General features: G+C 47.9%; 1 protein-coding gene across 1 annotated transcript in view; it reads right to left on the bottom strand.

Annotated features, from left to right (window-relative positions):
• The window catches only part of LCP2 (lymphocyte cytosolic protein 2), a 62,613-nt gene that overhangs the window by 19,661 nt on the left and 19,728 nt on the right, over window positions 1-23,224 (bottom strand). Inside the window, exons 2-8 of the mRNA XM_036847301.1 lie at window positions 22,601-22,663; window positions 17,493-17,539; window positions 7,495-7,560; window positions 7,052-7,083; window positions 6,420-6,457; window positions 3,593-3,788; window positions 1,305-1,402 (exon numbers count right to left, since the gene is read on the bottom strand). Of these exons, the coding sequence (XP_036703196.1) occupies window positions 1,305-1,402; window positions 3,593-3,788; window positions 6,420-6,457; window positions 7,052-7,083; window positions 7,495-7,560; window positions 17,493-17,539; window positions 22,601-22,663 (540 nt within the window). The remainder of the gene's footprint in view (window positions 1-1,304; window positions 1,403-3,592; window positions 3,789-6,419; window positions 6,458-7,051; window positions 7,084-7,494; window positions 7,561-17,492; window positions 17,540-22,600; window positions 22,664-23,224) is intronic.

Below are 23,224 nucleotides of genomic sequence, written 5' to 3'. Positions count from 1 at the left end.
AAAATCAAAAGAAGCCTAGTGATGAGGAAAAATCATAAATTTCTCTATGACAGGACAATCAAACTAAGTCATAGCTGAAACACATATAATATGCCCCCATTGGTGATGGGCCTTTCCTAATGTGCAATGTGCATTTGTATTATGCATTAACCAGACCTCAAGGCAGGAGGATATAAACAAACTTTGAGAAAAATGGTTTCTTCTGAAACCACCATTGTGACTTTTAAGTTTAGTATTTCTTTCTCATCCTGTCAGGGAGTCACACTGACCTAAAGGCTCACTCTGTAGGTACACACCTGACCAAAACATCTCTGATGAACTTTGTGTTTAATACTAACCTGTCAATATGATACATGATTCTTAGTCTCAAAAACGTATGAAACTGAATCTCTAGCTCCTGACCAGTGGAGCAGTTCTCAGAGCTTCTGAGAGTCTGTCTCCCAGGTTATAATCCTCAGTTTGGCTCAAATAAAATTCTCTTTTTTTCTTCTTAGTTTGATTGTTAATTGAATTTTCGTTAACACTAGTCACACAATTTTTTTTATTTCCCACTGAATATAAAAGTTACATTTACACTATACTGAAGTCTATTAAGTGTGCGATAGCATTATGTCTAATAAAACAATGTGCATATCTTACTTTTAAAATATTGCTAAAAAATGCTAACCATCACCTGACACGGCAGAGTTGCCACAAATCTTCAATTTGTAAAAAAAAATGCAATATCTGTGAAATGCAATAAAGCAAAATGCAATAAAACGAGGTGTGCCTGTTAGTTAAGTAGAACCACGGGATCTGAGACTGTAAGCTTGAAGAAAGAGGAAAGGGAGTTTGCTGCCTCTCTCCCTGGGTTCATGGCATTGCACGTTTTGTTCTCAAACCTTTTGTCGGTGGAATTTCAGATGTTGGCCAGCAGGTGGCGCAAGTCCTTTTGCAGGAGGGAAGGCTGGGGACCCAAATACTAGTAGGTGCCATTAGTTTATTTTACAGTTTTCACTTATTTCAAAAGTCAGAAAAAATAGCGCAATGAATACTAGAAGGAGACTTTTTATTATGCAAATAGCTTATATTGTTTATGGTAAAGAGAAAATACCGATGATAAAAGCATTATGATGTGTATAAAAATCACTAGTATTTCATCCTCCAAAAAACCCACTGTGAGTACTTGGGAATGCATTTTCCCGGCCTACATATAACTTTTCCTTACTGGCTAGAATTGCATAAAGATGTCTGTAGTTTTTTCTCTCTGCAGAGGAAATCATCGAGTGGACACCAAGTGGCATAACAGAAAGTATGGAGCCTACCGAATGAGCCCGGCCGCCGGCGGGCAAAGGAAGGATGGCGGCCATCGGCCTCTGCGGGGGCACGGGCGGCTGCTGCACTTTCCCGGAGTGGGGCCGGTCTGTGGAAACGCAAAGGCATTAAAATGAAAGGAGAAATGCTACATCTAGGCGAGTGTGGGCCACACCCAGGGCTCTCCAGGAACCCCTCCAGCGCCGGCTGGGGGCATCTCCGCATTGCTGGATCCCACAGACTCCCCCCCTAGCACCAAGGCCAGCCCCAGCCAACATGGCAGGGATGTGCCCACACCTGGGTCATACAGGGTGGGGAGTCCTTGGCCCCTTGCCTTCTCTGTACCTGCCCGGTTTGTCTTACTCTTATACTTCGGAGCAACACTCACCTGACCTCTGGGGAACAGGTATTCAGCAGAGGTTTTGTTGATGAAGGCATGAAAAAAGGCCTCTTAGTAATTAATTCAGCCAGAACCGTGAGGGAGTGTTTTCAGACAAAATTGTACAGAAGTAAGCATGTACAGACACACAAATGCACACATGCATATGTGCACACATGCACACGCAGACACACACAGAGACACATACACTGAGGCACACCCAGCTGCCTGGGCAAGGTGAAATCCACTATCATGGCTCATGAGGATCCTGTCCTAGGTCCCCTTCCTTCCCCTCACAAATGCTCTGGGTTGTCCTCCCTCCCCCCCGCCCCCACCACTTCCTCCTTTCTTAAAGGGAGGAGCCAGTCACCGACTCCTGTAACCAAACCACAGACTCTTAACAAAAACTCACATCCTTCTGGTCATCACAGAAGTATCCCCAGGCCAGGTTGATAGGCTGGCAGTGTTCCATCCCTTTGACAGGGAAAGGCCAGGCCAGGACTGTGAGGAAGTGACAGCATTCTTACATTTTGTGCCCTGGCTGTCTCTTCTGCCTCACCCTAGCCCCAGTCCTGGGGAAGCAGCACTCTTCCACAGAGAATGGGGCTCAGAACCCAGCAAGCCTGGTCTAATCTCATACCAGTGCACCCTCTCTGGCCATCTGTCAGCTCCTCTGACCCGTCATGCTCCTTTCAGCCTCAGGGCTATTGCACGGCCATTTCCACTGCTTAGAATGCTCTTTCCTTCCCACCTCTATGCTCACTTAGCCAACTCCTGTTCACCCTTTAAGTTTCAGATTAAATATCATATCCTCAGGGAAGCAAGTCCAGATCAGGCATATGCCCCAGCCTCATCTCCCATGCTTGTCTCCCTGAGTATATATCATGGTTTAATTAAGTCATTTTGCGACTCATTTGTTTGATGTTGCCTGGACTATGAATTCTTTAGGGTGAGGACTGTCTACCATCTCGTTCATTCTGTATGCTCAGAACTGGCATGTATGAGGCACTCAACGACTTAGTTACCTGTTTCTTCTCAGGGTCTTAATTTCCCTATATATGAAACAGGCTTGATAATTGTTGCCTGTATCATACAGGGTGCTTCAAAACACAAAATGAAATGTCGACAGAGCGTGAAAGGGCTTTAAAATTGCCAAGTGTTACACAGCCTAAAGGATTCGTGGTATTAATTTTTGTGATATTGATCATCAACTTTCTAGCTCACTCCTTGATATTATGCAAGTGTGTATGTGCCTACTTTCTGTTACACCACTGCTAGAGTGTAAGCCCTGTGAGGCAAGGGCTGTGTCTTCTTTCCGGATGATTTTGAATTTCAGCATTTAGAATGATGCCTGGCTCATAATAGAAGACCAATAATTTTTGTTGAATGGATGAATGAATAAATGAATGAGGGAGAAATGGGCTGACAGGAGCAGATAGACAGTGAAAATCTTGAATACTGTTTAAAGATATTAAAGTTATGGCCAAACCACATTCAATATTGTTATATTTATTCTGACAGTCTGTGGGTAGTGGTGCCACCTAATCATGAATTGGTCAAAGATGGGGAGGAACAGGACAGTCCTCTTGAGTACCAAAGTAACACTCAAAATAACCTATTACTTCCAAATACCTGTAACTGGCAGTTCAATATCACCCACCATCAGCAATGATTTGTCTGCAATCATAAATATTTGTCTGCAAATCATAAATATTATTGATCCTCACAGCGAACCTATGTGGTCTGTATTGGTATTGTCCTATTTCAAAGATGAGGAAATTGAGGCCCAGAGAGGTGGAGTCACTTGCCCAAAGCCACACAGCTGGTTAGCTGGCATCAGCATGCCAAGCTTTCTGCTGCATGGGCGTTGGCCTCCCATACATCAGTGGGGGCTGGGGGCTGGGCCGCCAGGGCCCTTACCTATGTACGTGGAGCTGGGGTTGGAGAAAGGCTTGGCAGGCAGGATGGAGTTCTGCAGAGCCTCCTCATCGTTGGAGGGTGGCGGTTCATAATCGGCATCGTCTTCCACGGGTGCCTCTTCCTCTTCATTGGGGGACTCATAGTCACCGTCATCCTCCCCATCCTGATCATCATCGGGACTTTCATAGTCATCTTCCTGCCAACACAGTGATGTTGTGATGGGGCGGCTTACCAGTGATGGGGACCACACGGTGTGTAGAGGTCCCTTGGCAGTAGGCGTGCCCGCATCTACTCTCTCTCTGCCAAGCCTCACAGTGGTCCTCAATTGGGGGCAGTCAGCACTAGGACGGTCCTCCCACTACACATGAGGATACTGAGCTCAGGGGGTACAAAATCACAGGGCCAGCAAGATGTAGACTTGGGACCCCCGTCAAGGTCTTCAGACCACTAGGCAAGTGCATTTTTCTCTACATTTTTTTGCACAACAGAGAAAAGCAGAAGAAATGAGGGGGATACAGGAACAGAGGGATGGGAGAGCCCGCTGTTTGGAGTAAACACGTTTTTTACTCCAGACATTGCCAAGAGGAAGACTAAACACCAGGAGTGTTTGTGATGCCCCTCGTTAATTGTCAGTTCTGTTCTTAGGGTGCCTATGCTCAAAAGTTTCTTCCCTAATGGGGAAACCAGACAACCAAAGCCTGTTAACTAGAAGGCAGGTTAAGTTGTGCCTGAGAGGGGATAGTCAGGGCTGGGCTAGTCCCTTTGCTGAGAGCTGAGTGTATAAAAACAACAGCTTATTATTCGTGACATCTGGCACTGAGTGTGAAGCTGCTCTCTTGGAAGAGACTCTTTCTAAATTTTAAATTATTTATTGTATTTCATGTATGCTTCTCTGTGGATCTCAGGGAAATTAAGCCCTAGGGGCTGGGTGATTGCCTTTGAAGCAACCCATGAAAGTGGACAGTTACAGTAATGATTTCCCAGGCAGAAGTGGCACCATCAGCTGCCAAGCAATGACTGGCTTATCACTCTCAGGTCAAGGTCAAGTGGGTCCTAAATGAGCCCAGGGCATTTCTCTAAAGTCAAGGGCAGTGTGGAAAGAAGCAACAGGAGGTTGCAACTTGGCAAGGAAAGGTGTGCACTGAGAGCCTAGAAATCCTGACAACCTTACTAGGTGGCTTAAGGAAGCCTGTCTAAGGTGCTCAAGTGAAAGATGCATGTGTTAATTTTTTGACTTGCGGAATATGTATATTTCTAATATTGGAAGACGAGGTTGAGTACCTTCCTGAACTCCAGAAAAGATTTCGTCCTGCCATCAGTGTTCCTATAACTTGAGAACAGAGGATGGAACCCCTGACGAACGGGAGGGACTTCGGAACCACGGCCTCAGCGCCTCTGCAGCCCTTGCTGACTACCCCCTAGATGTACAGGGGCTCTCTGCAATCTCTCAGCCTGCACACCCCAGCCCTGTGGCTCCTGACTTTCCACCAGGCCTTTACCCCATAAGCCCTTCTCAACAATAGACTTTTCCTCTCTGCTTCTAGAAAAATTATTTTCTCCCAGTGATTTGGCTTGAATATTTCTATGTGTGTTTTTGTTCCTAATCATATTCTGCCCTGTGTATGTGTCATCTAAGCTATAAAATGCTCATAGAATTGGGTTCTTCATCTCCATCACCCCCCAGTGCCCTGTGCAGTGCTGGGCACTTCATGGAACCCCAAATGTTGTAGCCAGTGGCTAGTGGAGACTCCCTGTTTACAGAGAAGATGGAGGTGGTTAGCCTCAGGCTGAGCTCACGGGAGGGACTGCATGGCAAGAAGCAGCAAAGATGCAGCTTCTGCCTAAAAATGTAAACATTTGGGGGGAAACTGGTCTATTTTCCCTTTGGAACAAAATTAATCTGTCATATTCCTTTGTTCTCATGTAGAAAGCACAGACTTAGCTAGCATTTTTTTTTTCAAATTCAATGCTTTCTTTTACCAGAATCCCAGCAGGACAAGGGATGTTTAGTGCCTGCTTCCTAAAGGCACTAGAGGCAGCCGCTTACCAGAAAGACCCCTGGACGGAGGGTGGGCGACCTGGGACCTTGGCCTGCCTCTAACTAGACGTGTGGCTCTACGTTCTCCAGCGGGCTCGGCTGCTTCATCTGTAAAGTGAGCAGACTGGGCTACGAGCCGTAATGGAGTTCTTAGTCTGAGTCTGGCTTCAAGCGTGGTGACTACATATGCAGTTTTCTGGGGACAAGATGTGCAGAATTCATCAGACTCTCAAAGGCGCCATCGTGACCCCTCAAATATAAAACCCAGTTGGATCGGCCCATCCCTGAGGTCTTTCCAGGGCTGATAGTTAATTCTGAACTCCCTTTCCCTCTGGGTCACCAGTGGGGACTTAAGCCTATGAGAAAGGCTACTTTAAATCTACTTTAGTGTAGACCATGTGGAGCAGGGGTTTGGAGGAGGGCCCTGCTGTGGAGGTGTGCACGGTGGATAACGGCGTGGTCAGCACCCCACAGCCCGTGGCCAAGTCCAGCCCACTGTCTGTTGTTTGTCAGTGAAGGGCTGGTGGCACAAAACCAAGCCCATTCATTCAGGTGTCGTCTACAGCTGCTCTCGTGCTACAAGGGCAGAGGGGAATAGATGAGGCCAGAGACGCCGTGGATCGCAAAGCCAGAAAGTTACTAGAAGGCTCTGGCCTTCACAGAGCACATCATCTGACCCCTGGGTGGCTCTATCAGGGCCTTGCTCCTTTTAGCATCATGCTGGTTCCTTATGACAAAGGCACTCTGGAAACAGCTGTAAGGTGGAAGAACGGCCCACCCCATACTCACAAAGGATGACCAGCCTCCGTTGTCTTCTTCGTGGCTTTCTGTGGAAGAGGATAACACCAGCATCGGTACCAAAAGAAGCCGCAAGAAGGAAAGTCAGAGCCGCTCCCCACTCCGGGATCCTTCCCCACCACTGCCCCATTCCAGGCCTTCATGCTACATACCTGGGGGTTAACAATTCAGTATCAGCTCTAGAATTTCTACTTGAGGGGCTCATTCTGCCAGACAGAGGCAGTGGTTCTTAACCTTTCAAATGCATAAAAGTCACTTGAGAGTGCTTTAAAATATGCAGATGCCCTGGGCCCTATCCCTAGAGCTTCTGATTCAGCAGGACTGAGTGGGACCCAGGAATCTGCATTTTAACAGGATGTGCAATTTAACAACTGAATAATTGCTTTAAAGACTCAGAAGCAGGAGGGCTGGCTCTGCTTAGGTGCTCAGTTCAAAGCCCGGGTCATTCCATGCACCCCATAGAGTCCCTCCCTGTGTCTCTGCAGAGGGTCCCAGCTCAGAAGGGGCCATAGCCAAGTGCTCCGGCATAGTGACATCTCTCCTCCCCTCAATCTGGACCAGCAGCAGAAGAACGAAAGCGCCTGTCACCTCCTAAAGCCTTGCTCTCACCCCGAGACCTTTACCTGTTTCCTCAGGAAACCGCTGGACTTGGGGTCTGTAAAGACAAACAGCATTGCATTAATGGCCCTACTGACTTAGGGAGATCTCCCTCTTTCCTCAGTCCAGCCCTGCAAGAGGAGCCCCCCGGGGGAGGGTATGTCTCATCACCCAGGACCGCTGTCCTTGTTGCTCTGAAACCAGGTCCAGGCTACCCGAAAATTCTGGAAACCACCAAAGCCACGTTGGTGGCACAGTTGGGAGCTTGTGACTGTCTGACTCTCTAGGGGAAGTTCCCCTGATGTCCCAGACACAGGGCAGAGAGGGGGGACCCCTGGACTGAAGGATCACTGCGGATCAGAAATGGGGGCAAAACCACTCCCGTGACTCCCATTTAAAGTTAGACTTGGGTTTGAAAATTCCTTGCATTTCATTAAAGTGACACCAGGCCCTCAGCGGCCCTACTCACTTGCGTGTGAAAATGCTCCTTCTCTCTTCATTTTTGTTGATTTCTTGACTTAACTTACTGAGAATCCTACAAGATAAAGGGACAGGAGAGGTGACAAAACAATCATCTCCCCGCTGCCCCAAACTTCCTCCCGCTGAGCCCTGAAGTTCCCTGATCTGTGTGACCTCAGGTACCTGGGCCAATATTGGCCAGCCTCTTTTTATTTTTATTTTTTTTAACATCTTTATTGGAGTATAATTGCTTTACAATGGTGTGTTAGTTTCTGCTTTATAACAAAGTGAATCAGTTATACATATACATATATCCCCATATCCCCTCCCTCTTGCGTCTCCCTCCCACCCTTCCTATCCCACCCCTCTAGGTGGTCACAAAGCACCGAGCTGATCTCCCTGTGCTATGCGGCTGCTTCCCACTAGCTATCTATTTTACGTTTGGTAGTGTATATATGTCCATGCCACTCTCTCACTTTGTCCCAGCTTACCCTTCCCCCTCCCCGTATCCTCGAGTCCATTCTCTAGTAGGTCTGTGTCTTTATTCCCGTCTTACCACTAGGATCTTCATGACCTTTTTTTTTTTCCTTAGATTCCATATATACGTGTTAGCATACGGTATTTTGGCCTCCAGCCAGTCCCCTGCCCGTGGGGCCTCTGCTCCTCACCTCCTGAAGAACTTGTCACCTCCATCCCCCTACCAGTCCCTGCTCCTGCTTGGGAAGCTCTCTGCTGGGGCCTCGGTCTAGCTCAGAGACCCTCTCTGGAGACCGGTCAGCTCACACCTGGCTCCTCTTCCTCTGAAATCCTGCAGCCTTATGATCTGGATATGACCGCTGTGTATTTTATTGTGTTAGTATTCCCCGGGGCTGAGGTCCCCTGACTCTGGGTTTGGCATCCCTGTAGTGATATCTAACTTCTAAGAATCTTCAAACCATCTCCAAGACCTGGAGGAATCAGCTGCTCGCTGCATAACTCTTGACAAGAGCTCCCGTGCGCTTCTTGGGTCTGAAATCTCCTTCCATTCTCCACTCCCTGACTCCTTCTTGGTGACATGGATTCTTATAAACACTTGGTGAAGTGTTCTCGATCTAGGCATAGCCTGCTGAGTGGGAGACTCCCTGAATCACCCATGCCCGGAGGCCACCCTTGGCCAGGACCCTCTTATTCCTTGGATGTTGTGAACTAGCAAATCCCCAAACCCCAGGTCAGGAAGGGCCTTTGTGAGTGGGACGGCACCTCTGGCATGCCCTAGCAGTAAGCTCCAGCCACCCTTCGCACCATTGCTGTGACCAAGGGAGCCCTCATCAGTAAACAGGCTCATGTTCCCTAGAGATTTGGGGCAGCTGGAGGAGCCTCAGAGGTGATCTAGTCCAACATCACTTTACAGATGGCACCACAGAGACCCAGACGGAGGAAGGGACCGGCCTGCACAGCGGGTTAGTGATGAGGGCCACCCTCTCCCCACCACACGCACCAGCCCCAGAAGCCAGGCTCCCTAGTTTCCAGAGCAGCACACTTTGAACACACCACATCCCGTGTTCATGCCCCTGATGCCAGAAGCCCCCTGGGGGTGAACGAGCCTGCAGCCCCTCTGGAAATGACCCGGGGTCTACACTGCTTCTGCTGAAGTGACCACCTCAAGGTAACAAGTTTGGCCTAAAACAAAATTGCTAAGTTAGCAGAAGTAGTCTTGGCATCCACCACTTCTTGCGTCCCCCATCATCCCCCAGGCCCCCAGTGCCCCCCCACTTCTCCTTGCTCCCCGGGACCTGCTGCTCGGAACCCTCCAACTCATTAGAGTGACAGGATAAGTGAATTGTTAATAAATCCACTGGGAACTTTAGAGGACAGAGAAGGAGAGAGGACAGCGTTTAATCCTCCATCATAATGTCATTGTTGGGATTTCACACTTCACCGGGAGATGCTTGGGGATGGGGCTTCCCAGCGGCGTCCTGATCCCACCTCCAGAGCGCATGTTCCTGGTTCTTCTGTTTCCTTTAAGCGATGGTTTTGAGAAGCTGGTGGGGGTCCCCCTCCTCCCTCCTCTGACGTGCGGTGTCCCACACCCTGGCCAGGTGCGTCTGTGATGGCTGCAGCCACCATCCCTATTCAGTCACGCCTTCATTCAACAGCGCGCGCTCCAGGGCTGCTAAGTGCCAGGAGCTCTGCTGGGGCCCAAGGTGCCTCAGTGAACAAAACAGAGATCCCTGCTCTCGAGGAGCTCACTTGCTAGCGGAGGGAGACAGACAATAAACAACGAACATTTAAGGAAGTGAAATTCTAAGTGAGAGCTGTGTGTACACACATGCAGCAGAGGTGCGGGCTGGGTGAGGGTGGAAGGAGTGCATAGGTGGGGTGCGGTTGCAATCGAAAATGAGCAAGCCTCTGGGAGGAGGTGACTTTTCAGCAAGACCTGAACTGGGGGATGCTGGGCAGCACATCCCTGCAGAATGTAGGGGGGGGGGAGGGGGTGGGGGAGGGGGGAGGGGGAGGGGGGAGGCCCTGAAGGGCTCGCACAGCTGCTTTGATCCTGAAAAGACCTCCTGCTCTCTGCAGCTCCTCTGCTTACTGGTATCTTCAGCAGCCAGGCTGGAAGCTGCTGGGCTCCTAACTGGTGAAGGAAGGAAATGTCAAACCACAGGACACACAGAGGAGCAACACAGAGCTGAGAGCAAGCAGAGCCAGAGAGGGGCTGGCAGCCCAGCCTGCAGCAAACACGGGCGCCCAGGGCCTCCTGCTTTGGGGGGCCTCAGGGCAACCTTCCCAGTCAGCTGGGACCACTGCTGGGGGTGAGTGCAGAGGGCAGCAGTGCTGGTGGACAGAGCAGGAGGTTGTTGCTACCTGTGTGTGCAAACCTTCAAGGTTGTCCCCGACTCCCACATCCCCAGAGGACCAAGTGACAGTGAGTGGCCGGAGATGACTCATTCCCCCTCTTCCCCACAAACCCCAGGCCACACTCAGCACCAGGGAGAAAGGCAGAGGGGGCTGGGCAGCTGGTAGACACAGTTCTCTCTGCTTCGTCTGTTTTAGCCCCAGAAGTGGAGCGAAATTTTCCACAGGAAGTCAGGCCATGGCAGGAGACAGAATCCTGCCATGACCTGGGTTCCAGCCCTGTTGCATCCCTTAGCTTGCTGTGTGATGGGGGCTGGTCTTTGACTTCTCAGTTGAAGGCCTCTTCTGGTGATGTTAGAAGGTACGGAGGGTGGGACGGTGGGTCCTTGTTGAGTTTGACTGCAGCATCCTGCCCAAGGGCAGTGTGACCTCAGGCAAGGCATTTGCCGCCCACCCCCCTTGGCCTCGATTCCTCATTAGCAAAACAAGAGGGTTGGCCCTACTTAGAGAATCCCTGACCGGCCTGACCATAGAGATTACATGTTACAGACACTGAGCCCACTGGTGACTTAACCCATCGGAGCCTCCAGGAGAGATGCCTTGGGGTGCGGGTGGGGTGTGGCAGTAACACAAGCACCCCGGTAACATGGGTGATTCCTACTGTCTGCAAAGGTTGTGAAATCACTGCTGTCATTCTGGTATTCTTGGAATTGTTTTTTTAAAAAAATAAAAATGGAGGAGGAGGACCAGGAAGAGGAGACGGAGGAAGAGGAGGAGGAGTGAGGTCGGGGGGGCAGAAGCAGAATACAGGGTCTCGGTCTGGCTTGATGTGGTCCCTGTAGGGTTCTCCCAGGAGACCTGGGGCTCCCTTTCAATGGTCCCTGTACTTTACCAGCTGTGGGTAGAGGGTCTTGAAGTGGGTCTTGAAGTCAACTTTGCTGGTCACACAGAAGTAGGAAGGAAGCTATGAAAGAAAGACAGGCAGGCAGAAAGGAAGTCAGGGAGGAAGGAGGGAGAGAGGAAGGAAACAGAACAGATAGAAACTATCAGAGCCCACAGCACACAGTAAGAGTCGATATTATTTCATGAACACTGTATTTTTGTTGCCCGTGTTGTCACATGTACCAGCACACAACTTAAATGTATTTCTTACCAAAGCTTGCATAGCCTGAGCTTTAGATGAGCTTCCTCTGTCTCCCACGAGGCTGGGGGCTCGGGGGGAGATGGGGAGTTGCTCCCCTGACTCTGTTTCAGGGGCACGCTGGCCTCTCCCACGCCCAGAATTGGGCAGAAGTCTGCGTTTGCTCCACGCTGCCCTCTCCGGCTCCTCAAAGCCTCTCTGTCCTCTGACACCACCTCTGTGACCCCTGTCCCGCCTCCCAGCCCACGTTCTCAGTCCTAAACTTGCTCTCGCTCTGCGTGTCACCCTTCTTTAAAGGAACAAAACTCTTCCTTTAAAAGTCAGCCTCCATGTCCTGGCTATTGTAAATAGAGCTGCAATGAACATTGTGGTACATGCCTCTTTTTGAATTATGGTTTTCTCAGGGTATATGCCCAGTAGTGGGATTGCTGGGTCGTATGGTAGTTCTATTTTTAGTTTTTTAAGGACCCTGCATACTGTTCTCCATAGTGGCTGTATCAATTTACATTCCCACCAACAGTGCAAGAGGGTTCCGTTTTCTCCACACCCTCTCCAGCATTTATTGTTTGTAGATTTTTTGATGATGGCCATTTTGACTGGTGTGAGATGATATCTCATTGTAGTTTTGATTTGCATTTCTCTAATGATTAATGATGTTGAGCATTCTAAGTGTCCATCAACAGATGAATGGATAAAGAAGATGTGGCACATATATACAATGGAATATTACTCAGCCATAAAAACAAACGAAATTGAGTTATTTGTAGTGAGGTGGATGGACCTAGAGTCTGTCATACAGAGTGAAGTAAGTCAGAAAGAGAAAAACAAATACCGTATGCTAACACATATATATGGAATCTAAAAAAAAAAAAAAAAAATGGTCATGAAGAACCTAGGGGCGGGAATAAAGACACAGACCTACTAGAGAATGGACTTGAGGATACAGGGAGGTGGAAGGGTAAGCTGGGACAAAGTGAGAGAGTGGCATGGACTTATATACACTGCCAAATGTGAAATAGATAGCTAGCGGGAAGCAGCACATAGCACATGGAGATCAGCTCGGTGCTTTGTGACCACCTAGAGGGAGCGGGATAGGGAGCATGGGAGGGAGGGAGATGCAAGAGGGAAGAGATATGGGGATGTATGTATATGTATAGCTGATTCACTTTGTTATAAAGCAGAAACTAAAACACCATTGTAAAGCAATTATACTCCAATAAAGATGTTAAAAAAAAAAAAAAAGTCAGCCTCCTTGAACCAAGAGCCAAACCTTCTAAAGTTCTGTCCTATCACCTGAGGAGCCAGGGAGACGCCAGGACATAGGCCTCAGGACTCAGGCCTCTGTGTAGAACCAGGCACGTGAGGGGGAAACAAGAATTTGAGGGCACAGCGGGGTCTCCCCACTTCTCAGGCATGTCCTCCGCCCGACAGTGTTACAAGTTTTATTTTACTTGTACTCCACAGTCCTTTTGGGTAGTAGCCAAGAAGAATTATCCCCACTTTTACCAGCAAGGAAAGCAAGGCGCTGGGGAAGTGTGTGTCAAAGGTCCCATGATGGTTTTTACATGGAGCTGAGCCAGAAGTCAAGTGTCCTGGGTTCACACTGGGGAGGAGGAGCGGCGGTCGGTGGAGAGGAAGCACTTTTCATGTGGGGGGGACTGCGCACCTCGACAGGGATTAGCCAGTGAATGGGAGCGGGGCGGGCGTGTGACAGAGGGGCCTTGTCACCGTCTCCATCCTGCTGGGGGCTGGGCACATTCTCTCATGGGCACAAGGATGTCATGTTCACACAGACCTACTAGAGAATGGACTTGAGGATACAGGGAGGGGGAAGGGTAAGCTGGGACGAAGTGAGAGAGTGGCATGGACATATATACACTACCAAATGTAAAATAGCTAGCTAGTGGGAAGCAGCCGCATAGCACAGGGAGATCAGCTCGGTGCTTTGTGACCACCTAGAGGGGTGGGATGGGGAGGGTGGGAGGGAGGGACATGCAAGAGGGAAGAGATATGGGAACATATGTATATGTATAACTGATTCACTTTGTTATAAAGCAGAAACTAACACACCATTGTAAAGCAATTATACTCCAATAAAGATGTTTAAAAAAAAAAAAAAAAAGAATGTCATGTTCAGCACTGGGGCCCTCCTCCATCCTTCCCCCGCCCCCCCATCATCTGCTGTCTCTCTATCTTAGGTAGGCACTGAGTAGATGAGAGACAGGAGGCTGTCTCTGAGGTTAGGAGACCGACAGCCTTATCAGAAGACAGACAAATCAACAGGCATGACTGCATTACCTCTCTGATTGGATGTTAGCTTTTCCCAGCCTAATTTCACTATCGGTAAATGGGTACAGTGTGCATTAATGTTATAAACAGAATCATCCAATGCCTATCTGCTGCCTATACCACCACCACATTGCTGCCCTCTCCTTATTTTTAAGTTACACTATATTATTTTAAATATAAAACTTATAGCATTAAAAAAGATAAAAACTCCAAATGGTCACCAGCAGATTTTACCACGTGTTCTATCGATTTAACCAGAGCACGCTCAGCTAGACCATTGGTGTCAGGCTAGGTCCTCTAAAACGAGGTTGACATTGTTTTATTTTAAAACTCTCCTCCATTACATTGTCCTTGATGTCTGTGGGAGAAGCTATGTCCTGAGAGAGTGACTATATCTTCAGACAGAGAAGGCTGCCTCGCCAGAAGCTGCCTGCTTACAAAATCTATTTAGTACTGACTTTTTAAGCATCAGGGAAGGAAATTGAGGTATTCAGAGGAGTGTAATCTTGTTTTGGTCTGCTGTACCTAAACACAATTTCTTTTCTATAACCCTTTAGGGTAATGATCCAGGGCAAACGAACCTGCCTACAAGGGAATGGAACAAATAAGCACTGACTATCTCTACTTATCAAGGACGGCGCCAGGCAACTTATGTGGGCTGTCTCCTTCATATACACCGTTCCCTAAGAGTTCCTTCTTTCCTCTTCTATCGATGAGGAAACTGAGGCTCAGTGTGTTGAAGCAACTTGCCTGAGTCCCACAGCTGGTAGGAGGCAGAGCCCGCCTTAGAACCTGGATCTCCCTTGCTCCAAAGCCCATGCTTTTCTATTCTTTCATCCTCCCCAGTTAGCAGGATAAAATAATTAGTAAACATCTGAAATTGTGCTCATTGGGATTTTGCATAAAATGGTTAGAATAGCTAACACATCTTCAGTACATTTTATTATTTCCCCATTATTTCCTCTAACTTTCCCACTGGCCCTTTGAGATATGTTCTATTATTGTCCCCATTTTACAGATGAGGAAGCTGAGGCTCAGGGAACTCAGATAACTTGTCCACAGACTCACAGCTAGTGAATGGAAGAATTTAGTCTCAAGTTGTCTGACCTCAGAGCCTGCATTTTACTCACTAAGCTCTCCTCTCTGCCTGCTCAGATCTTTAATAATATCGTTTAAAAGAATGAGCCCATGCAGTTCATGTAACTCGTTCCTTCACTTTATAGACTTGGAAACTGAGGGTGGTCTAGGACTCATCCCGGGCACAGAGCTCACAGAAGTAGAGATGGAATTGGTACTTATTATACATTTATGCCAGGGACGGTCACTATCAGAGTCACCTAATCAGGACAGCCCAGACCTTCCCCAGATGCTTTCCCCATCACTCCCCACGTTCACCCTTCGTGTTCCATGGGCAGGCCCCATAGCTTCTCTGGGGCACACATTCAAGCACATCAGAGGGGGATTTTACTGCAGGCCAAGTTGTTTAAGTTTTCAAATAACTGAAGAAATATCCCACACCTCTACCTCACCAATGTGAGTGTTTAGAATCGTTCTTCTGCACTAACTAGCAGTTGCTTCTCACACTACCTCCTTCTCCTGGCTCTCAAACATCCAGATGTCAGCTGAGCTCAGCCTTAAGATTAAAAAGGATCTTCCCAGTTAAAAGTGCCTTCCTCATCTCTTTTCTTCTACTGCTCTGACTAAATCCTCTCCTTCCAGCATCTTCATAGCCACAGCCTAGGAGAAGCTCCCATCTCATAGTGGAATCATGGCCGTCATCTCCTAACTGGGTTCCATGCCTCCAGCTGAGCCCTCCTCTGAATCATCTTTTACATGCCCCGGGAAGAGTCAAGATGCAGGTTTTACCTAGTGTTCTCCCTGGTGAACTCACTTCACCAACACTCTCAGACTCCTTAGAACGGCTCAAAGCATCCTTCACAATTGTGACCAGTCACTGTGGTCTTTTTACTTTTTACTTCCCCATGTATACGCCACAGCTGCTCTGACCTACTTGCAGTTCCAGTAAATGCACTGGTGCCATGCCTTCGCAATATAGTCCCCATTTCTAGAATGTACTTTAACCATTTTTCATCTGATCACACCTAATGCATTTCAAGATCCAAGTTAAGTTCCCTTCTTCCCCAAAGTCTTTCCTAATGCCATTTCTTGATTTTAAAACTCTGTGTGGACCAAACTTAACATGTCTGCAGGCTGACTCTGGCCCACCAGCCACCAATTCTCACTCCTGTATGTTAAGGTCTCTCCTTTACATGGAACTATGGTCTTTTTCTAGAGCATCACATTTCTGTAGTTACAGAAATGTTCTACATCTGTACTCTCCAATATAGTAGTCACCACTATATCTGGCTTTTGAGCCCTTGAAATGTGGCTAGTGCCTCTGAGGAACTGAATTTTTAATTTAATTTAGATTTAAATAGCCACTTGCGGCTAGGAAAAACTCTAAAGAAGAACAAGGATTCTTCAACAATAGTTGCCCCTGGAGCTAGGCGGCACCAAAGGCAAATCCTTATTCCTTTCTTTTTCTTCACCCTTCCCGGTGAGGGAAACCGGAGAGTCATATTTTCCTTATTTGAGCTACTCTGGCAGTCTACCTACACATGCGACTTTTCAACCTCTTACTTCATTGACCTACTTCCCTTTTATCATTGTGAGCTCTGAGACTTTTAGAGCGAGAGAAAGGACCTCAGAGGACGTCTAGAGTAGAGATCTCAAACTGGTGGCCCCCAGACTAAATGTAGCCCAGAGATATGTTCACTTTGGCATTTACAATATTTGAAAATATTTGAGCAACACTTAAAAATTGAGATACATTGCATAAAACGGATATTTCTTGCTACTTTTGTTAAGTTCGAAGACTGGGCATCACTGGGTCCAGGTTGACTGGAGCTGAGTAGCTGCTGCTCCCTTTGGATGGAGACTATGATTCCAATTTGCCACAGTCTCCACCACTCCCTGTTGTCCACCAACAATGAGGCTTTGTGCTGATTACCACTTTTATCATCATAATCGTGCTATTATTTTTCTTACAGTGGAGAAATAGTTCTCCATATCCATGCTTTATTCAAAGGTGGAAAAATGATAGGGCTTTGTATTTTTCAACCTGACCCGTTTCACCCATTTCTATCAGCTCTCTGGCTCCCATAAGCATTTGCGTGTAGGGTTCCTACTAGAGGGACAGAAAACACATGGTACAATAGGCACACTGCAACTTCCCGTTTTAGCACCCATGTCATACATAAGAAATGGCCCCCCTTTCCTCAGAATTCTTCTCAACACGATGCCCGTGACAGCCATTCCAAGAAGTCAGTATTGACAGACAAAAGGAAGTTCATTGCCATCCTTCATCGGGTCCAACTCTCTCATTTTACTGAGGTCCAGAAAACTTAAGCAATGACTGAGTTGGTGATGACACCATGATGAAATCTCAGATCTTTGATTCCAGTACTATTTTCAAAGGCCAACCCACCCCACCGGGAAGAGAGGAAATGAAAACGTGGTCCAGAGTCAGGCTTATCTTTGGCAAGAGCAGCCAATACATCAGCTGGGCTAGATCTGTTATTTCTTTTTCTCAAGTCATCTTGTAACTTCTCTTCACTATACCCCGTCCTTGCCTTCACCCTTCCTCCTCGTTTTCCTGTTTCAAACCAACAGTGATAGATAACTGACTCAGCTCCCCCTGGACTACTCCCCATTCTACCCAAGGAATGAGGGGGTATACTTACGGCACCCGGAGCTTAGGGAACTTCTGGATGTCATTCTCTGCCAGGTTCTGAAACGAAGACAGCAGTAGGTTACAACCCACAGGAAAGGGTTCTGTGCCTGGTGAGTAGAGTATGGTATGAAACAATAGGGAACAGTGGGGACTGCAGCAAACTGCAGAGTACACCCCACTCACCCATCCAAAGCGGGCAGCTTCTAGATGGTGCATAAAAGCCTGTGGGGCTGGTGTTGCCAGATCTTTTTCAAAGGGAATCCTGAAACCTGGATCTTATATGAAATGTCCTGAGTTCTAAATATGGACAAATAGTTTTAACTGAAGCAAACAGCAAACACTATGAGAGCCAAATCTGTGGGACCACACAGGACTTGTTTTGCGGGCTGAACTTGGCCACGTCATGACATCTTTCTTAGACTCTCACCCCAGACTTCAGGGCCCCTCTCAGCAGCCGTATGGAGCAGCTATGAGAAGCCAGCCTGGAGAAGGAATCTGTGCCCTTATAACACCCTCACACCCCAACTGCCTCTTTCACCAGCGTTATTAGTAGAGTTCTCTAGATGTAAGGATGCAATAAAGAGGCTGTCCAGAGGGAACCAAGAGGGGAAAGGTGAAAGAAACTCATATTTGTGAAGAACTGACTTTGGGCCTCTCCTTACAGCATCTTGGTTAATCCTCACATCAACCCTGTGATGTAGAAACTACCAGCATTGTTCCCATTTTAGTGAGAAAGCTGTGGCCCGGGGATGTAAGGGGATTCCAGCTTGTAGGTGATGGAGCTGGCGCTGGGACCCTGCTCTATGGCCTCCATTGTCTATTTTCTTCCTGCAAGCTTCACTCTTATCATGTCCAAGCCCTCTGAGGGTCCCAGTGGCCTGTGCTGGGGGCAGGTGGTGAGAGAAGAAGGCACCTGAAAGGGAGGAGGAAGAAAAGAGGGTGGGCACACTCTCCATAGAACCAATGCCGAGGCAAAGAAGGGGCCTCCTTAACGTTCTAATAGAGGCCAGAAGCCCAGTGGTTAGAGCGGGAGCTCTGGAGTCAGACAGGCTGGTTTGGAATCCTGGTTCCTTCACTTAGCAGCTCTCTGATTTGGGAAAGATGCTTAGTCTCTCTAAGCCTCAGTTTCCTTATCTGTATAATGGGAACCATAATAATATTAATAGCCCCGTTTCAGGGGTTGTGAGGATTGAATAAGATGACATATGTCCTGTGCTTGGCTCAGTGCCTGACATACCTTTTGTGAGTGATAAATGGGGGTTAGGTGAGTAATTTCTGTCCCGGGGGAGGGAGCAGCTGGGGTCTGGCTGGCTCTTGGATGTTAGTGTCTTTGCTTCTACTTCCGCTCTGGGCTGGGAGCTGCCTGGCAGGTTGTTGGCTGCCTTCTGAGATGAGCTGGGCAAGCTTCTTTTTAAGCACAGGGGCTGGGGCATCTTAGCAATGTGCTTATGGCCTCATCTGGTCCAGCTCTTAGGAGCAGTGTCTGACCCAGCTCCCATATCAGACCCTGTGGCAGGGTTGGGGAGGGAGTTTGCCAAGAGTCCTGAGACAATCAGGCTCTTGGTCAAAATTCTTAACTTCTTTTTTTTTTTTTTTCTGCATCACTGAGCCATGGCATCCCCTCCCTCCAGAGCTACCTCCTTCTCAGGGAGGATACCAAGACTCTTGTTCAGAGTGTGGCATGATGAGTGGAGGGCTTCCTGGGAGTTGCCAGAGGGATGAATGCTGAGAACTGGGCAGTTTCTGTTCTGCTGAGTCAAGGACATAAGCTGAGGGAATTTCAGGAAGCATGTGAAGGAGAAGGTGAGCATGTGAGCATGGCTGGAGACATAGAGGCAGAGGATATTAGGAAAGAGAAAGGCCTTTAGAACAGGTATAAGAATTGGGAGGAAAGATGGAAGACGGTAAACACAATTTTTGGAGAATTTTGCTATGTGATGTAACCCCCTCCTCCACCTCCTTCAAAGACCTTTAGCAAAGTCTGGAAACTCTGGGTTACTTGTACAATGACTTGGACTTAGACCTGTGGCTTTGCAGGAGTATGCTTATATGCTGAGTGTGTCCTCAAGAGGGACACGAGAGAAAGGAAAGCTGAGAATTGCACCCCACCTGGAGAGGCAATGTGGCAGGTGCTGCTGCTTGCCTACCCAGTATCCACTCTCTTTCTCCCTTACTGATGGGACCTGGATTTTGTTCAGGGCAGTAAATGTGCCCAGTTCAAAATATTTAACACTCTAGACTCCCTTGCATATGGCTGAGGTCACCGGACTCCATTGCAGCCAGTGAGATATAACCTGAAGTCTAACTGGATAAAGCTTTTGGGAAAGTCTCCCTGAAAATAAGGGGGAATGCATTCCCCATGCATTTCTGCATTTTTTATTCTTTGCCCTTTCCCCCTTCCTCCTGCCTGGAATGCAGATGTGATGCCTGGAGATGGAGTAGCCATCTTGTAACCATTAGGACAGAAGCCACCAATGGTTTCCATTGGCTGGGTGGGGCCTGAGTTCTTGATGACTTCCTTTAACAGCTCACCAGCCTCGAGTGCCTAACTCTAGATTTCTTATCACTTGAGAAAGATAAGCCTCTATTTGGTTAAGCCACTGTGGTTCAGTTTCTGTTTCATGCAGCCGCATACCTTTCTAACTCACACAGCTTCCAAGCACATGGCCTCCTCTTCTTCAACCTTCTGGAAGCGCAGCACCCCTATTCCCTCACCAGACTTCTCAATGGAAAACAAATTGGCAGCAAAACAGATTCAAAGGACCTGCTAGATCCTACACTGAAGAAAAGAGGAAGGAAGGAAGGAAGGAAGGAAGGAAGGAAGGAAGGAAAGGAGGAAGGAAGGAAGGGAGGGAGGGAGGAAGGGAGGAAGAGAGGAAGGGAGGAAAGGAGGGATGAGGGGAGGGAGGGAAGGAGGGAATCAAAGAAAGAAAGAGGAAGGGAAGGATAGAGGGAAAAAGACTGGGGTCTTCCACTTCTGTTTCTAATAGCAGAATGGTCCTGGATATTATAAAGCTGGAAAGGGTGAGATATAACCTGAAGTCTAACATCTCATATAGATGAGATAATACAGCTCAGATCAGAGCCCAAGTTGTACCCAGAGCACCTGGGGCGGAGAGTGGTCTCGGCAGAAGCTGCCGGGTCAGGCCTGGGTTCTGCTCCCCGCTCTCCTGGCTCCTCGAGCCCCTCTTTCCACTTCTTCCTGTTCACACAGTGATTAGAGCATGCAGCATATTCTCTGAGGGCCTGACAGCTCCCAGATATTGGGGCAGAGGAGGCAAAGCTCCTCAACCAAGGCAACAACCCTGTCCTAATAGGCCTGAAGCTCACAAGGGGAGCGTTGGGGGGACTCCCAGAGCTGGGAGGGACTGTCACCCGCTACCACCCAGTCCAATGCGCTCTGTTAACAGAGGAGGGAGCAAGGAGAAGCTCAAGGAGGGCAAGTGCTTATTCAAGGTGACCCAGGGCATCAGGACCACAACTGGGACCATCCTCAAGAAAGATGTCTTACTCTCTTTCGACTCAGCCCCGAGAAGCCTCTGTTCTCAGTGCTAAAGGCGTCAGAAGGAAATACTCAGATTTGGCAGTAATTTGCAAGAAGAAGAACAATAAAACCCCCAGAACTCTATTGGCTCAAAGCTCAGTATAAAGAAATAGCATTGTTAAAAACTTATGCATGGTTATATTAAATTAAATGTGTGTTTTAGTCCAATTACTAGGTGTGTGACTTAGAATAAGTCACATCACACCTCTGTACATGTTTCTTCAATTGCAACTGAGGTGGTTGGAGCCTTCCTGAAGATAACTTCCTGCTATAAAACAAGCTTCTGGAAGGCAGAAAACACATCTTAATCATCTCTATATTCCCAGCACATGGCATGGTCTGGTATGTAAAAGGAGCTCAGGAACATGCTTGTCAAGTGAATGGCAGGGTGAATGACTGAATGATTTAGGTGGGACAGTGCATAAACATGTCTTACATGGCACATGAAAACAAAACTCAGACCAAAAGGGGCACAGGTTTGGTCTCGGCATGAGACTTAAGAACTGACCAGAAAGGAACAGATGACTATGGGTGGTAGTGAGCTCACTATCACTGAAGGAATTCAAGAAGCTCTTGGTGGCAGAGATGCAATACAGGAAATGGATTGGTGTGCTGGGTGGAAAACTAGAACATGCGCCCTCTCTGGCCCCTTGCAACCCTGAAGTCTCGTGGTTCAGTTCCCTCACTGCTGCTGACTAGGTCTTACAAGGAAACACAGCTTAACTTGTCCCCCGACTCCAAATCCAATTTGGGAACATCTACCCCATGAGACCTTTGAAGTCTTTTTCCTACTTCTTTTTTAAATGATGAAGAAACATGACCAGAAGGGATAGATTGGTGCAGTCAGGGTCTCTCTTACCCATTGGCAAAGGTGTCATTTTAGGGGAAATGCTCAGACCGCCTCCCCAGCCACTACCCAGTGCCTCTAACTCCACCAATTAGAGCTGCATCCCTTTCTATGTAATGGCTTAGTCCTTAATATACAGCTGCAATGTTAGTCTTACACTTGAAGCTTTTCGCAGTATAATGGAGTGGAGAAAGCTATACCACATGTGTGTTTAATTGGCACAAAACCAACTATGTGAATTTAGTAGAGAAAGAGGGACGTATTGAAATAAGGAGGGTGATTCTACCCTTTATTCTAGTCAGTGAGTATGTACCCCAGCGTGAGAAGTAGAAAAAGAGAATCTTCTATTCTCCCATATGATCTTTTTTCCCCTTGGCCTTCTCAAAGTATGAGTGGTATTTGAATAAATTTTCAAGTGTGTGTGTGTGTGTGTGTGTGTGTGTGTGTGTGTGTTAACTATAATTGGATTCCTCCTTATACCTTGACTTTAGAATGTACCTTGCTATGAGTGAAAAATCTGGGAGGTATCCTAAATAAGAGGATCCTGAGAGGTGATGAGAGAGGCGTTCATACAAAACTGAAGAAGGCCACGGGCTGTGTGGCAATCCTGAAGACAGGCATTGCCCCTGGGCATCCCCAGGGACAGGGTAGCCCAGCTGGCCCTGCAGCCATTGATCAAAGTGCAGGACAGCTTTGGTCTCAATGTGTCGGACTAGCCAGCGCTCACCAGAAACCGCGGCCCGTCGATGTGATGTTTCTTCACAGCCTTTTCACAGTCCTTGTAGTTCAGCTGAAAAAGAGGACGGGAGGTGCTGTCAGTGCGGGCAGACTCATGCCATTGGTCCCCATCCCTCGCCTGCCCCAGAAGCTTAGCAATTTGTGGTACTTGTGGCTAGCCAGGCCCCCCCCTCCACTCCCCTGTCTAACAGAGGGGCCCCGTCCCTACCTCAGCCCTGCTTTCACTAACTAACCCCTTGGGACTCTCTGAAATGGAGAAATTGCCTGTCTAAGGCCTTGGGGCCAACCCCTAAGGGCTGGGGCACAGATAGAGCGCCTTCAGAGCTTCAAAGGGCTGGCCATACGCTCCTCTGGCAAGCAGGAAAGAGCTGAAAGAAGAAAATAAATAGCATCCGTCATCTTGCTACCCAAAGACAACCTCGGTGAAAATGGCGGTGTCTTTCTTTCAGTGGTTTTTCCTAAGCATCTTTCTAAACATAATCGAGGTTATCATTCGTATTCAATCTTGCTACCTTGACTTTTCCTCCTGAAAAATACAGGCACTGCCTCATGTTACTGCAAACGGATTTTGAACATTATTTGAGTTTGTTCCCTCTTGCTGAACATTTAAGTT

This window comes from Balaenoptera musculus, chromosome 3 (genome assembly GCF_009873245.2).
Source record: "Balaenoptera musculus isolate JJ_BM4_2016_0621 chromosome 3, mBalMus1.pri.v3, whole genome shotgun sequence".
NCBI classification, from domain to species: Eukaryota; Metazoa; Chordata; class Mammalia; order Artiodactyla; family Balaenopteridae; genus Balaenoptera; species Balaenoptera musculus.
Note: the sequence above shows the minus strand (reverse complement) of the source record. Positions and strands in the feature narration are given on the sequence as shown.